The sequence below is a fragment of the Ipomoea triloba genome, chromosome 1 (assembly GCF_003576645.1).
Source record: "Ipomoea triloba cultivar NCNSP0323 chromosome 1, ASM357664v1".
In the NCBI taxonomy this organism is placed as follows: Eukaryota; Viridiplantae; Streptophyta; class Magnoliopsida; order Solanales; family Convolvulaceae; genus Ipomoea; species Ipomoea triloba.
In genome coordinates this window covers 400,836-414,674 of record NC_044916.1, presented here as the reverse complement: position 1 = coordinate 414,674, position 13,839 = coordinate 400,836, and the positions used below count along the sequence as shown (strand labels likewise).

Below are 13,839 nucleotides of genomic sequence, written 5' to 3'. Positions count from 1 at the left end.
GAAAAACAAATATGAACTCGGATTCATATCATAAGAGAGTAATATAGACTCTGTATCTACCTTGGGAGTTTTACTCATCTTTCCGAAGCCATGCATATCAATAATCTGTAGAATCAATAAATTCGAAAATTATAATATAACAAATTGAATTCGATCTACAATGTTGCTCATGATCATCGCAAAAGCATTTAAATCATTGCATTGCACGATAATTATATTTTCTTTCCATGCTTCAATCAGGCAGAAAATTTTACAACAATTTTCCGGAACAAATATTCTCAGTTTGAATTTTATACTAATTATGCATCACAATAATCAAGGAAGCGATTGAATCGTATCAAGCATGCATATACATACAATTATAAAAATACGATTACTGAATATCTGGAATCTTTAGAAGAGAGGAGAAGGACCTCTCTGAGATGATCGACGGAAAGTTCGAGCTCCTTGTGACTGTCGATGAAGAGTAGGTACACCTCCACCGTCAATTTACCTCTCGCTCTGCGTGATCCGCCTCCCACCACCGTCTCGAAGATTCCAGCATCCGCCATATCTATATACAATACGAACTAGTTCCGGCACTGAGAGTTCCCGCGCTAGTAGTACTACAATGTACAATACTGCAATGGCACTCGTATATATATGCACAACCGCAACGGATCACGCGAGATCCCAATTTCAAATTTCAACCCGCAACCAATTTATTTATTTCTATTTGAGTCATTGTGGGATATTGTCAATTTTAGTCCACTTCATTAATTTTTGCCACATTATGGCCAGTCTTATTTAATCATTGCCACTTTTAGTCCACCGTTAAAATTCTCATCAAATGGTCGTCCAAAATAGAGGTATTTTCGTCTTTTCATGTTTTGGTCATCTCCTTTACCCTTTGTAGTGGTTTTCCTTACACATTTGTAGTCGTCCCTTTCTCCTTTCTCCTTTACCCTTTGCAGTCGTCAAAAATAGGAGACGCCGCATAGAAAGATTTAGGTCTCCATTGAATGAAAATGTGTAAGGAAAATCACTACAAAGGGTAAAGGAAATGACCAAAGCATGAAAAGACGAAAATACCACTGTTTTGGACGGCCATTTGGACGAGAATTTTAACGGTGGACTAGAAGTGGCAAAGACTAAATAAGATTAGCCGCAATGTGGCAAAAATTAATGAAGTGGACTAAAATTGACAATGCCCCAATAACAGTAAGACCAAAAATGGCAATGACTCTTTCTATTTTACACACTATCTTAGTATCAGTCTTCAAATCGAGTTGTTCACAAACTACTCACAAGCTTGTCGAGTTGCTCGTAAACTACTCACGAGCCCGTCATGTCAAGTCGAGTTGCTCACACACTACTCACAAACAAGTCGAGTTGCTCACAAACTACTCGAGCAATATAGTCAATTTGATTCAAGCTCAATTAAATTCATACTCATTAAGACCCTGTTTGGTAAAATAATTAACTTATCAACTAATTTTAAATTAAACAGCTACCAACTAATAGCTAATTTACCAAACATCTTTCTACAATAAACTAATATTATCAACTAGTTATACTCTCTAACCCAATCAGCTAACCGCTATCAACTGACATCCATTTACCAAACAAGGCCTAAGTGTATTTATTTGTTGTGTTCTATGCTTGAAGCATTATAAACTTGCAGTGTTACAAAAAATCTCAAGGCCACAGAATTGATGTAATAAAACAGTCCAGAGCAAGATTATTTATTACTGGTAATAGCAAAACAAAAGTCTGATAATAGCAAACATTGTTCATGTTCAGGCAGGGATAAGTACGAGCAGTGTCTAACAACCTAAACGACAATAGTTCCGATTCAAACTTTACTCACGAATCTAGCTCGCTAAGGCGGTGGGGGTGGGGGTCTTCGAAGACCTCAGTTGCTGGACTGCCGCAATTCTGGACGCACAAAATCAGCATCTTGGCCATCTTGGGGCACTGAGATATCGACGGAGGGTCTCAACTGGGCGCACACTTCGATTGCTCCATGTACGGGGTCTGAGAGGAAGTTACCGATGAGGTCCCTGTTGATAGGAGTACCATTGTCGACGGCTACAAGTGCCTGCTGGGTGAGAATGTAGTCAAATCTAGGCGCCCACTTCCTTGATCCTAGACGTGCTGTTGTGGAACAATTGTCAACCATGAATGAAACTCCCCGAGCATGCATGAATGGGTTTAGTGAATCCACCGACTCTATCACACTTTCGTTTATGATCTCGGAGTATGAATGCCCTTTCTTCCTCAGAACCTCAATCTGAGAGCCACAAACGAACAAAAATTAAACCGTGCCACAAATTACCCATTATTAGGGATGGCAAATTGCCATGTCCCCAACGGGAATCAGGGATCCCCGTCCCACCCGAGATGGGGATGGGGAAAATTTTCAGGGAACGGGGATGGGGACGGGGAATGTCGGGGTCGGGGACACCGCCCCGTCCCCAAATAGTAGTATAATATATATATATTGATTTCTTTAAATTAAAATTTTAGTTTTTTAAATTAAAATTATACTAATTTAAGATTTTAAATAAGAATTGGCCAGGGACGGGAACGGAGATGGGGACTATTTTCAATTCCCCGCCGGGGACGGCCCCCGCCCCGTTGCCATCCCCGGCCATTATATAACAAAGTTAAAACTTTCAAGCTAGCCAAATGATGAAGAACAGAACTTACCTGAGCCATCATAAGTGCCACATATACACCTGCGGTGAAAGGATACAAAGGACCAAGGTCACCGGCTGGTCGAACTGATCGTACACGCTGACCAACTTTCCACATCCTCGTCTGGTCAATTTTACCCATCGGGAAAGCTGGCAGACCCTCCTTTTCCTGGATGATTAACCCATATTGTAAGAAATACGACCACGACAATTAATAATTCACTTCTTACTCCTAGAAATATAAGAGCCGCCAAGAAAACAGCAAAACCAACTTACATAGAAGCGACGTCCAGCAAGGACAACACTCCGGATTTCACTGCCAGCAGCTACATCTTCATAGCACTCGTACAAGATGTCCATGCAAGGGTAATATGAAGCACTATATGCAGCTTCAAACGCCTTCTTTCCATCCTCGTTCAATGAATTGTACACAGCCAACATGCCCTATTGAGAAATAAGGAAAATAGAAAACTAAGAGAAAAGTACACAAAACAAATTTACAACTTAAAAGTTAAAACCTTCAATCTAGACGGAAGAACTTACCTGTGTTGAAATGGTTTTTGAAATAATTCCTGTGATGCACTCTACGGTATTCTTATATGCATCATCCTCAGCCATACCGTTTTCAGTGTACCTTCTAAATAGCGACTCCACAATGCCGTGCACAGCACCCAGCAAAATGCCTATCCATGAAAAGAAAGACGGGACTTAGCCACAACCATAAACTCACTCAAAAAGAACCATCACAGGAAATCATTCTCACCTCGTTCACCAAATATGTCACTCTTATACTCCTGCTCTAGAGTAGTCGCGAATGTAAAAGGCGAACCAAGAGCAACTGACCAACCAAGAGCAACATCTGTTGCCCTACCATCAATATCCTGCATAAAAAAATAATGTAAGGCATCGTGTATTCGTGTCTAATAGAAAATAAAAGTGCAGAGTCAAACATGAGGGAGAAAAAACAAAACCAATCACTGAAACCTGATGAACTGCAAAGCTTGAGTTAATTCCGGCACCATTGACTTCTTTCCCTTGCACATACAATCTCCTTACTGAAGGTCCCATTCCTTTCGGGCATACAGCAATAACACTAATGTTCTTAGGGAAGTCAAGGCCCATTGACTGTAAATGGCCAAGAAGGAAACCATGCGACAGCCCAAGTATGCTATTTGGCTTCATGTGTGAAAATACCTTCTCATAATTATCAGCCTGCAGACCAAATATCATGTTGAGTACATCCTTATATCATAATTATTTGCTTCCATTGAGATGTTAAGACAAATATAAGACCTAAGCATAGTTACTATCTCTTAAAATGTAGCATTTTTAATCCAAACAGGGTTCTAAGTTGAAGTGTCACACAAAATTTATTCAACTTGTAGCCAAGCACACATCAAGGAAGCTGTTGAGCGTGCAGATTAGCATTTAGCGGAAGGTACTAGAAATAGCATCAGGTGCAGTCATGTGAAACAAGTGGAGCTCGAGAGACATACTGACCTGAGCTGCGTCTGAAATCAAGAGCAGAACCAGATCACTGCCGGCAACAGTCTCCCATATGTCTCCTAAGGTCCCATTCTCTTCAGTAAATCCAGCTGCACGGGCCTCGTTAAAGGAGCGAGAACCCTTCCTCAAACCAATCTACAAAACAGATGTACAAATTCAATAAGCTTCATATAAGACAGACAGAAATGAAAGTAAAAACAGAGAAATGTACAATGCAAAGAGCTATATTTAACACTTCACTCTTTCATCATTTTGTTTTCCTTTTTGGTGGGGAAGGGAAAAGCACGGAAGAAGTATTAATGTATTATTACCTTAACAACAATATCAGATTTTGCTTCTACAAGAGAATCCCTCAAATTCTGTGCTTGTGCAGGTCCCTGTCAATATGCAACAATACAAGCAAAAACTCCATATTACTGGAATACTGGCCAAAGGGTGTAAATTAAACTTGAAAAACAAGATAAAGCTAACACCTTTAAAGCATTATTCATTGTCCAAACACATACAAAGAATGAAAATTAGTCCAATCACACAAAATGCAACCCAAAAAGGGGCAAAAGAGTTAAGCATGAAATATCAGCACTATAACAATACAATACAAGCAAAAACGACATATTACTGGCCAAAGGGTATAAATTAAACTTGAAAAACAAGATAAAGCTAACACCTTCAAAGCATTATTCATTGTCCAACAAAATACAAAAAATGAAACTTGGTTTAATCACACAAAATGCAACCCAAAAAGGGGCAAAAGAGTTAAGCATGAAAAATCAGCACTATAACAATACAATACAAGCAAAAACTACATATTACTGGCCAAAGGGTATAAATTAAACTTGAAAAACAAGATAAAGCTAACACCTTTAAAGCATTATTCATTGCCCAACAACATACAAAGAATGAAAATTAGTCCAATCACACAAAATGCAACCCAAAAAGGGGCAAAAAGAGTTAACCATGAAAAATCAGCACTATAACATTTCAGTGCAAAAGTAAAACCTTACCTGTGAACCCCAACCAATAACTCCAATCTGCTTGATACCCTTAAAAGCATCAGGCAACAGCTTAAACAAATCCCTCCCACCTCTCACAATATACTGCACATCACCAACCAAACAAACAAACCCACATTATACTGAGCTCAAACAAACCCTCATTTCAATTTTCAACCCACAATACACACAGAAATACCTCTTCGTGGCCAGCCAGGGACACTTTCTCCTTCTTAAACACGGATGTCTCGAAATCGAGCAAAGCCGGCGACTTGGTGGCGATGGGAGCGGATACCATGACGGCCGCCATAGCAGAACCTGTGGCCGTGCCCGTGGACTGAAGAATCCGAGCTCGGAGAGGCTTGAGCGACGCGCCGGAAGTGGAAATGAAGCCGAGACTGTGCGGCAAGGCTCCGGTGGATGGCTTTAGGGTTTTGGAAGAGGCGGCGGAGGAAGAAATGGAGAAGGAAGTTGGCGCCGCCACCGACATTTTGAGCGTAAGCGATATAAAACTAAAAGGAGAGAAAGAAGTGCTCACAGAAGGGTTTTTCTCAGTAGGTGATGTTATCACTTTTATATACGGTGGTGATGAACAGTGAAGGATGAAGACGAGGTTTGGGTTTGTAGCCAAGGCCTGTTTGGTTCAGATTAAAAAACCAAAGTTGTGGAAATCAGAAAACGTGGTCTGCGTTTGTTACCTGTTTGATTAAATGTATCCCTCAAAAATTATAAAAATTAAATAGCAGGCTGTATTATTTTTTTCTTTTTTGAAAATAGGTTGTATTAATTTATTAAACACACAAAATTAAAATAAAACTTTGTACGATATGATGTTGAGTGAATTATTATTTTAGTCATGGTAGAAAATTTGCATATACATATGGTATTATTCAATTATTATTGTGTGGACTATGGTCAATCCAGTTGTATGGATGCTATCAAATAATGTATATTCAATACAAAAATACTATACTTTTAGTATATTATGTGGACCATTGGTCCACACAATAATTTATTGGTAAAGTTGGACAAATCTAAATAAATTTGATCAAAATAATGTTAGAAATAATCAAACTCGGATAGCATTTTAGTACGGGATAACGAAAATCATGTTTTATTAAGTCACGCATTCCTTTTCTAGGGTATTTTGATTCTTTTGTTATCATAGCATGTTTAGTTTTCATTTCTTGCTTTGAGTTAACTTTTTAATGTTGTTAGCATTTTGATAAATATGTTATTCTCATTTCTTTTACACCTTGTTGATATTTAATAGTGGTTGGCTTGAAGATTAGTTGTGTAATTTAATAGTGGTACTTGGCCATTTGGAGCTTAAAATTAGTCATCATTGTTAAATGTTTTTAATTTATTTTTTGACTACTCCTTTGTATGCAATAGGTAAATTTCAATCTTATATAATTTAATTTTTTTTAGTCAATTAAGAAATGTGTATTAGATACTTGGCTCTTGATAACTAATTAATACAGACTTATACATAAAATTAAATTTTAAAATTATTGGGAGAATGAGTTTAGATTGACTAAAGTGGATTATCATGGTTTTCCAAGGCAAATACCAAGTACTTTGGATTAATTTATAAGTCACAACCAACGATAGCTAGTGTAAGTAACAACATTGACCCAGTCAAATGAAAGATATTTTTACATGGACAATGAATGATATATCTAGAGATAGACGCTACAAAAATGTCAAGGAATGTCATACTGACAATCATAATGGTCACTTTGAAATATTGAAAGACGTGTATTAATTATCTATTGATACCTTTTCAATGATGTTATAACAGTCAATGACATACTAAAAATAGAAGGGGGACACACACACACAAAAAAAAAATTTGGAAGGGGGACACAAAATTAGGCACCTCCCTGGCTTCATCCCACTAAATTCTTATATTATCTTAAAGCATCTCCAAGAGTAGTTATTGGGAAAGTTTTTTCACCAAAAATAAATGAGATAAGAAATTTTTTATCTCGTAGTTGCACGTGTGGGGAACTGCTATGCCCAACTAGGCAGGCACATGCACATGCACGCATTAGCTAGGCGCATGAATGGATTGTTTTTTTAAGGTTTGACAACAAATTTATTTTTTCCCTCTTATTTTCTCTCTCCCATATTGCCTACAAAAAATGAGCAAAAAAAATCAGTTGAAGTTGCTCTTAACATAGTTGCACCTTGCAATACTTAAATTCTCTCCACTAAATGTAGTCCGCTTTTCATAAGTGGATATATACCATAACAAATAAATCACATTTATTTAAACAACAATTTAGACACTCAAAGCGAAACAAAAGAGTAACAACTAATAAATTTAAAACTCACGTTTTATATTATGACGTTTTAAATTCAAAATGCCAATTAAAAAAACGAATTACCAAACATATATTTTAACTAAATCAAATCACTAAAATACTCAAATTTATTAGTAATTCTTTTTCATCAAAACGTCATTTATCAAACAAACTCAACTTTCAAAAACATACAAACATTTCTTAAGGTATATTAACACCCACTCGTACCAGTCATGAGTTACGAGAGATTCCAAATGTCATTTTCTTTATAGAAATTTCAATGAAAGAAAAGGCAAGGATGCTAATTAATTCTTCATCAACAGTACAGTCTTTGAAGGACAAATAATTTAAGGTGAAAGTGAATGGTCCTTGCCATTATTGACCCACAGGCCACAACATTAAGATTTGCACAACAACAACAATTGCAAAAGCTAAAAATTAGCGTAAAATTGGGCTGCCAAGTGTCCTAGAAAACACCCACCCACACACACACACATATATATATATATATATATATTAAACCACAGCATGAATCTCCATGCAATTTTTTTTTTTTTACAAAAGAGTTAGTTGGCTGCCATTGCTGCCCTTCAAACCATTACAATATTTGCACTGTACTCTATATTTATGTGCATAATTTATCTATGGTCATGAGCAACTTGTCTTTAACAACAATGTGTGTTGGAAGTAGCAAAATTATTTGAAAATTTTGAATTCAAATATTAGGAATTCAAATATTAACAATGTGTTTTAGAAGATTTCATTAAATGAGATTAAAATAGTGCGAATATAGAGTTGTCTAATTCTCACGGGTCATTAAAACATCTAATTAGTGTGAAAGATGAATTTTATTCAGATCGTAATACGAATTTTGGTTCGTAAATCAAAATTCCATACTAGTCATTAGAGCATCTAATTAGTGTCAAAAAGACCAGTTTTACTCATATCGCACGGACTTTGGTCTGTAAATCAAAGTCAGTGCACCATCTCTGACTTGTCAACCCAAACTATCTCTACACAAAAAGCTCAAAACTTTTGCGGTTCTAGTGATGGAAGTTCATGATAGATACAGGTACAGAAAAGCAACAAGAAATCCCAGTTCACGAATCCCCAAACTATCTCTGTCTGTCTTTTCTCTGTGGTTATCCCCTCCAACCAATCGCCCGCCTGGTTTCTTCTGAAAGAAAAACCAAAAGGTCTAATCTTTGGGGTGTGGGTTCTTGATTTTGTTGAAAAAGATGGAATTTTTAAGTACTTTTGGTGAGTTGTGCAATGAGAAATATGAATTTCAGGGGGTGATGAGGAATGGGTTGTCCTCATCTTCTTCATTGGTTTTGGATAGTGGAAAGGGGGTGCTTGTGAGGGCTGCACAACAGGGAGTCATCAAACCGGAGAAGGCTTTGATTGCTTTGAGAAACCATAGTGAGGCTGAGAGGAGGCGCAGGGAGAGAATCAATGGCCATTTCACTACCCTCAGGAGCCTCATCCCTGGCACAGATAAGGTCAATTTCTTCTCATTATCATCATCAATGTTGTTTTGTTTTTGACTTTGTGGATTGTTTGATTTGAGGATTGAAATCTTGTTTTTGTTAATGATGTTTTCCTTAGTTTACATGCTCAAATAGTGTTACTTGTTCTTGTTGAGTGAGCTTGGAGGTGTTTAATGTGCATTCATTCTTTTTGAGTGAGTGAAAATAGAAACCGCAGTCATTATCCGATAGTGTGCATTATGTAAATCCTACATTGTTATCCTAGACGACAAAAGATCACAAGGAGATAAACTAGCTTAGGTTGCTCATATCTTACCGTCTCAACCCAAAAAAGGCCAATAGACTGTGTGCATTATGTAAATCCCACACTGTGATCCTAGTCTATAAAGGATCACGAGGAGATAAATCAGCCTAGGTTGCTTATAGCTGACTATCTCAAACCAAAAAGGTCAATAGGAAGGAGTTGGGCTTGTAACCTTTGTTAACTGTCTAACCAATTTGGCTAGAGTTGTCCTTATGCTTTCATTATTTGTAGAGAAGATTTTATTATAGAATGACTGGGGTAAAAAGAATTTGAACTAATCTTATCAACATGTTTGAACTCTGCTCTTGATTGCAATCATATGATTTGAAAACATGTTGGGTTAAATTTCAATACAGATGGACAAAGCTGCATTACTTGCCAAGGTTATCAGTCAGGTAAAAGAACTGAGGGCTAGTGCAGCAGAAGCTACAAAAGAAATTCTCGTGCCAATGGACAGGGATGAACTAAGAGTTGAACCTCAAGTCGGAGAATTTGAGGGGGCGTTGTACTCTATAAAGGCATCCTTGTCTTGTGAGTATAAGCACGAGCTTCTTTCGGATTTAAGGCAAGCTCTTGATAATCTCTCTTTAAAAACCGCGAGGGCAGAGATTGCAACCTTGGGAAGCAGGATGGTTAGTGTTTTTGTGATAACCGAAAATGAAGGGAACATTGAGCATGATGAGGATACTGAAAGACGAGAATTTCTTGCTAGTTCGATTCGTCAGGCTTTAAGGTCAGTGCTTGATAAATTTTATGCATCGGAGGAGTTATCTTCAAGAAACGCTCTCTCGAGCAAGAGACAGAGAGTTTCGTTCCTGAATCCTTCAAGCTCGTCTTCTTTAGGAGATTTCTGCTGAAAAAAAAAAAAGTTACTTTCATTGATAGAGCATATCTTCCTTTCATCGCCTTTCTATGTCTAGACTAGATAGCTTGGTTATAAAGTAGCGATACACGGGTTAATTGCAAATGTTTTGGCATACATGTCTTCTGGCAGCATTGGATCAGATTTGTATGATACCACATATACATGTTTTTGTATATATAAACGGGAAAACCTTCTGTATTTGTTATAACGTGAATAATAGATCAAATCCATTGAAAGAGATCGAGTTTCTTGTCTGCAATGTCACTGAAGTATATTTGTTTTGTTCATATAATGTTCTGTGCAGCACATGATGTTCTTATTGATACATATTAGTTCATATTGTTGTTCTATCTCAGCATGGCAGGCTTGACTTGCATATTATACTCTCAATTGGTATGCTAAATGTGATGTAATCCCAAGCTGGTGCCAACTTTTTTATTTTTTATGCATTTGCCTGTGGATTTCTTTATAGTGCAGAGGTTTTACAAAGTCTTCCTTTCAAACTGTTAAGTTGTCATTTTTATGCATGTTGGAACCTCTGTCAGATTTGGTTATGGTGTTCAGCATTCAGTGGATTTTATATTGCAACTTACATTTATATTTCCATGCATGACATTGTCACTGATAATGACCTCTGCTCCTAACATTTAATAGTCTGCAAACTATATAGAAGAGGTAAGAGTAACCACATTAGTGGTTTTTCACAGTTTTTGAGGCAAATATGACTTACGTGGACGAGAGAGAAAAGTTGAGATCTTTCTGCAAGAGATGGTTTTTTGTGGGGTCCGCAAGGGAGAGAAAAGGGAGAAGACAAGCGCATGGAAACTCACATCTACTATCTAAAGGTGCGTATTAGGTAAACGCCTCCAAACTATGCAGAAGAGGTAAACTGACTAGGAAGACTTTGTGCGATAGGCTTGACTGAGAGGGTATATCGCATTGTTTTAAGTACGACAGTCATGCTTTACCCACTCGAACACCTCTTTTTGGACCATGATTTTCTATCATTAAGGTTTCGAAAGTGAAATTGGAGCAATACGATAATTTATATCGCATTGCTCGTCCTTGTTCTTGTTGAAATTTTCGTAACTCCCATCGTTAGTTCATCCAAACAACCATAATTTTTTTTACTCGATCGAAGACTTGATTCAAAATTCTTTAACATAACACACGCATACAAGAGAATTCTCTGATATTTATAGTTGCATTAGAAGCTTTGTCAATGATCTTTATAGTTGCATGAAAGGGTGTTAAAGCCTTAAAGGGTTGTTAATTAAGGGCTTCACATGAGGTGAGGGTGCAAGTTGAGTAGAGAAAGCCGCAAATAATGAAAATATCAAACCACATAAGGGTCATATGGAGGCTATAATGTAATATATCATGTTGCCCTTACAGATATTACTATACAAAAATGATACCAATTCAACACAAACTTGTATGAGCTCACCTAATGACTTTCTCATTTCTTATTACATTATCGAGCACAAAATCTTAACTTTCTAATAACGTCGTAAGATACAGTACCCTAATCCAAAAGCAGTAAGGGCGTTCGAGCATCTAGTTCAAGACAGGTAAAAATTTAGAATTTACAAATGTTACACGATTCAACTTCTAGTTCGGTAAGATCTGCACCAGAGAATCAGAAAACACAGAAATCTGTAACCCAAAATGAAGGCAGCCATCACAGCTAAATTGAACCATTTCTGTGACTCCTTAATGCCTTCAATCTCCAATAGCTCGTTGCCATACAACAAACACATCCCATCAACTCTCTGAACACATTTTGATCTCCCATTTTCCCCTCCATACTCATTTATCATAAGACACTCAAATGGGTACTTGAAAAGACTCAGATAATGCATGAAAAGCCAGAACTTAGGCAGGCCATCCTTGTTTATAAAGTACCCCGAGAAGAGGAAAAACGCCCCAATTGTACCCCCTAGGAACGACATTCCCACGATGAAATCAGGCACTAGAGCAGCACATGCTGCCACAAACGAATTCCCCATTGCGAGAATCATCCAGGACAGCAGGGAGTAGTATACGAATGCATTGAAATCACGACGTAATCCAACCAGCCAGTAAACCGGGACAGTGTAGACGAGGGATAGTACTAATAGGAAAGGAAGAAAAACTATGGTGTTGGCTATTGTGTAGGACGAGATCCTATAGGCTCTTCGCGAGGTCTCCCTCATCAGAATTCTCCTCTCGTCTAAGAAAATCGGGAGGGCTTCTGTGTTCGAAGACAGCAAGAAGGTGAGACTAAAGGCAAAGAATCCAAGTTGAGTCTGCACCTTTGCTTCCTTTGGGTGATTATAAGCATTCTGAAATATCGTCCCGAGTAGAACCCCATTGAGCAATGCTTGAACCATCTTAGCCAAGAAAAGCTGTTTGGTTCTGAAAATGTTTCTGCAGAATCTCTGGCTCAGAATCCATACCTCCTTAAGTGGATCATTTGAGTGAAAACTATGCTTCTCTTTGACATTATTGACAACAGAATTATCGAATTCTTCTTCTTCGATTTCCAGGCTTTCTGCAAGGATATCTGTCACTTCAATGGCGAATTCAAGCACATTGGCGCGATAAGGGATGGGATAATGCCCCAAGGACTTAAGCCTCTCTTCAAGAAACTGTTGGGATCCATTGTGGAGGGCAAAGCCATTGCATAGCAACACAACTCGGTCGAGCAATTCAAGAATCCGAAAACCAGGCTGATGGATAGTTAACACAACCGTTTTACCACGATTCTTGGCCATGGACTTTAGCAGCAACAGAACATGAACTGCTGAGGCAGAATCCAGCCCGGAAGTTGGCTCATCGAGCAACAAAACAGCGGGATTATGCACGAGCTCCACCCCGGTTGACACCCTACGCTTCTCCCCTCCCGAGAGGGTCCTGCTCGACTCATCCCCCACTCTCACCCCAGCAACATGGCCCAAACCGAGCTCCTTCAAGAGGCGGGAAACAGTCTGTTTCGCCTTGTCATACCCCCCGGACGACAGCCTGAATCTCGCGCTGTACATCAGAGTTTCCTCCACAGTGAGGTGGGGGAAAAGGGCTTCCTCCTGTGTGACATAACCTGAAACTCTCCGAAACTTTCCAGGCTTCATTGGCTGATCATTGACAAGAATTTGGCCAGAAAGTCTGGATGGGACAAAAATCCCAGCAAGAATGTCCAGCAATGATGTCTTTCCTGCTCCACTTGGGCCTGCAATTGCTGTTATTTCCCCTGGCTTGGCCTCACAGTTCACATTCCTTAAAACATACCTGGTACTCTTGATACTCCTGAGGTTGTTGCTGTCACTGATCAACTGCTTACATAACTTTTTGAAGTTGCCGTACGTTGGAGGGAGTCTGTAGGACAGATTCTTGGCTTCAATCTTGTATCTCTCACGGCTTGGTGCTTTCACAGGGAGATTATCCATTGAAAAAAAAAGTTTTTTTCAATTTTTTCAAGGCAGATAATGATGAGAACAAAGATGAGGCAGTAGAAGAACTTATTTATACTATGTTCATTGTATTTTGCAATTTTTTTTTTTGGACGAGGAGAGTCTTAGTAACCTTTAAGTATCATAATCATGCTCTGATCTACTGACTTGGGCACCCCATTTTGCAAGGATTATATATTTTGTTTAATTTTGCAATGGTCAACTATCAAGTTGGGCTGCATTCTGCAATCTGCACAACTGGGAGTT

The 13,839-nt window shown here is 38.3% G+C and overlaps 3 protein-coding genes across 3 annotated transcripts; 1 reads left to right on the top strand and 2 right to left on the bottom strand.

The window, feature by feature from the left end:
- Positions 1 to 1,691: 1,691 nt before the first annotated feature.
- Positions 1,692 to 5,766, bottom strand: LOC116028266 (ketol-acid reductoisomerase, chloroplastic-like). The gene is made up of 10 exons (XM_031269919.1): positions 5,376 to 5,766; positions 5,189 to 5,281; positions 4,496 to 4,561; positions 4,179 to 4,319; positions 3,663 to 3,890; positions 3,442 to 3,559; positions 3,222 to 3,361; positions 2,955 to 3,122; positions 2,692 to 2,847; positions 1,692 to 2,272 (listed from the first exon to the last, which is right to left on the bottom strand). The coding sequence occupies exons 1-10, from the start codon at positions 5,664 to 5,666 to the stop codon at positions 1,895 to 1,897; spliced, it is 1,779 nt and encodes a 592-aa protein (XP_031125779.1). The 5' UTR covers positions 5,667 to 5,766; the 3' UTR covers positions 1,692 to 1,894.
- A 2,752-nt stretch (positions 5,767 to 8,518) lies between these two features.
- LOC115995741 (transcription factor bHLH30-like) lies at positions 8,519 to 10,382 on the top strand. The gene is made up of 2 exons (XM_031234865.1): positions 8,519 to 8,987; positions 9,636 to 10,382. Exons 1-2 carry the CDS (start codon positions 8,724 to 8,726, stop codon positions 10,134 to 10,136), a joined length of 765 nt encoding a protein of 254 aa, XP_031090725.1. The 5' UTR covers positions 8,519 to 8,723; the 3' UTR covers positions 10,137 to 10,382.
- A 1,090-nt stretch (positions 10,383 to 11,472) lies between these two features.
- LOC115998352 (ABC transporter G family member 10-like) lies at positions 11,473 to 13,569 on the bottom strand. Its single transcript, XM_031237909.1, has one exon. It carries the CDS (start codon positions 13,567 to 13,569, stop codon positions 11,749 to 11,751), a length of 1,821 nt encoding a protein of 606 aa, XP_031093769.1. The 3' UTR covers positions 11,473 to 11,748.
- Between the last annotated feature and the right edge of the window lie 270 nt (positions 13,570 to 13,839).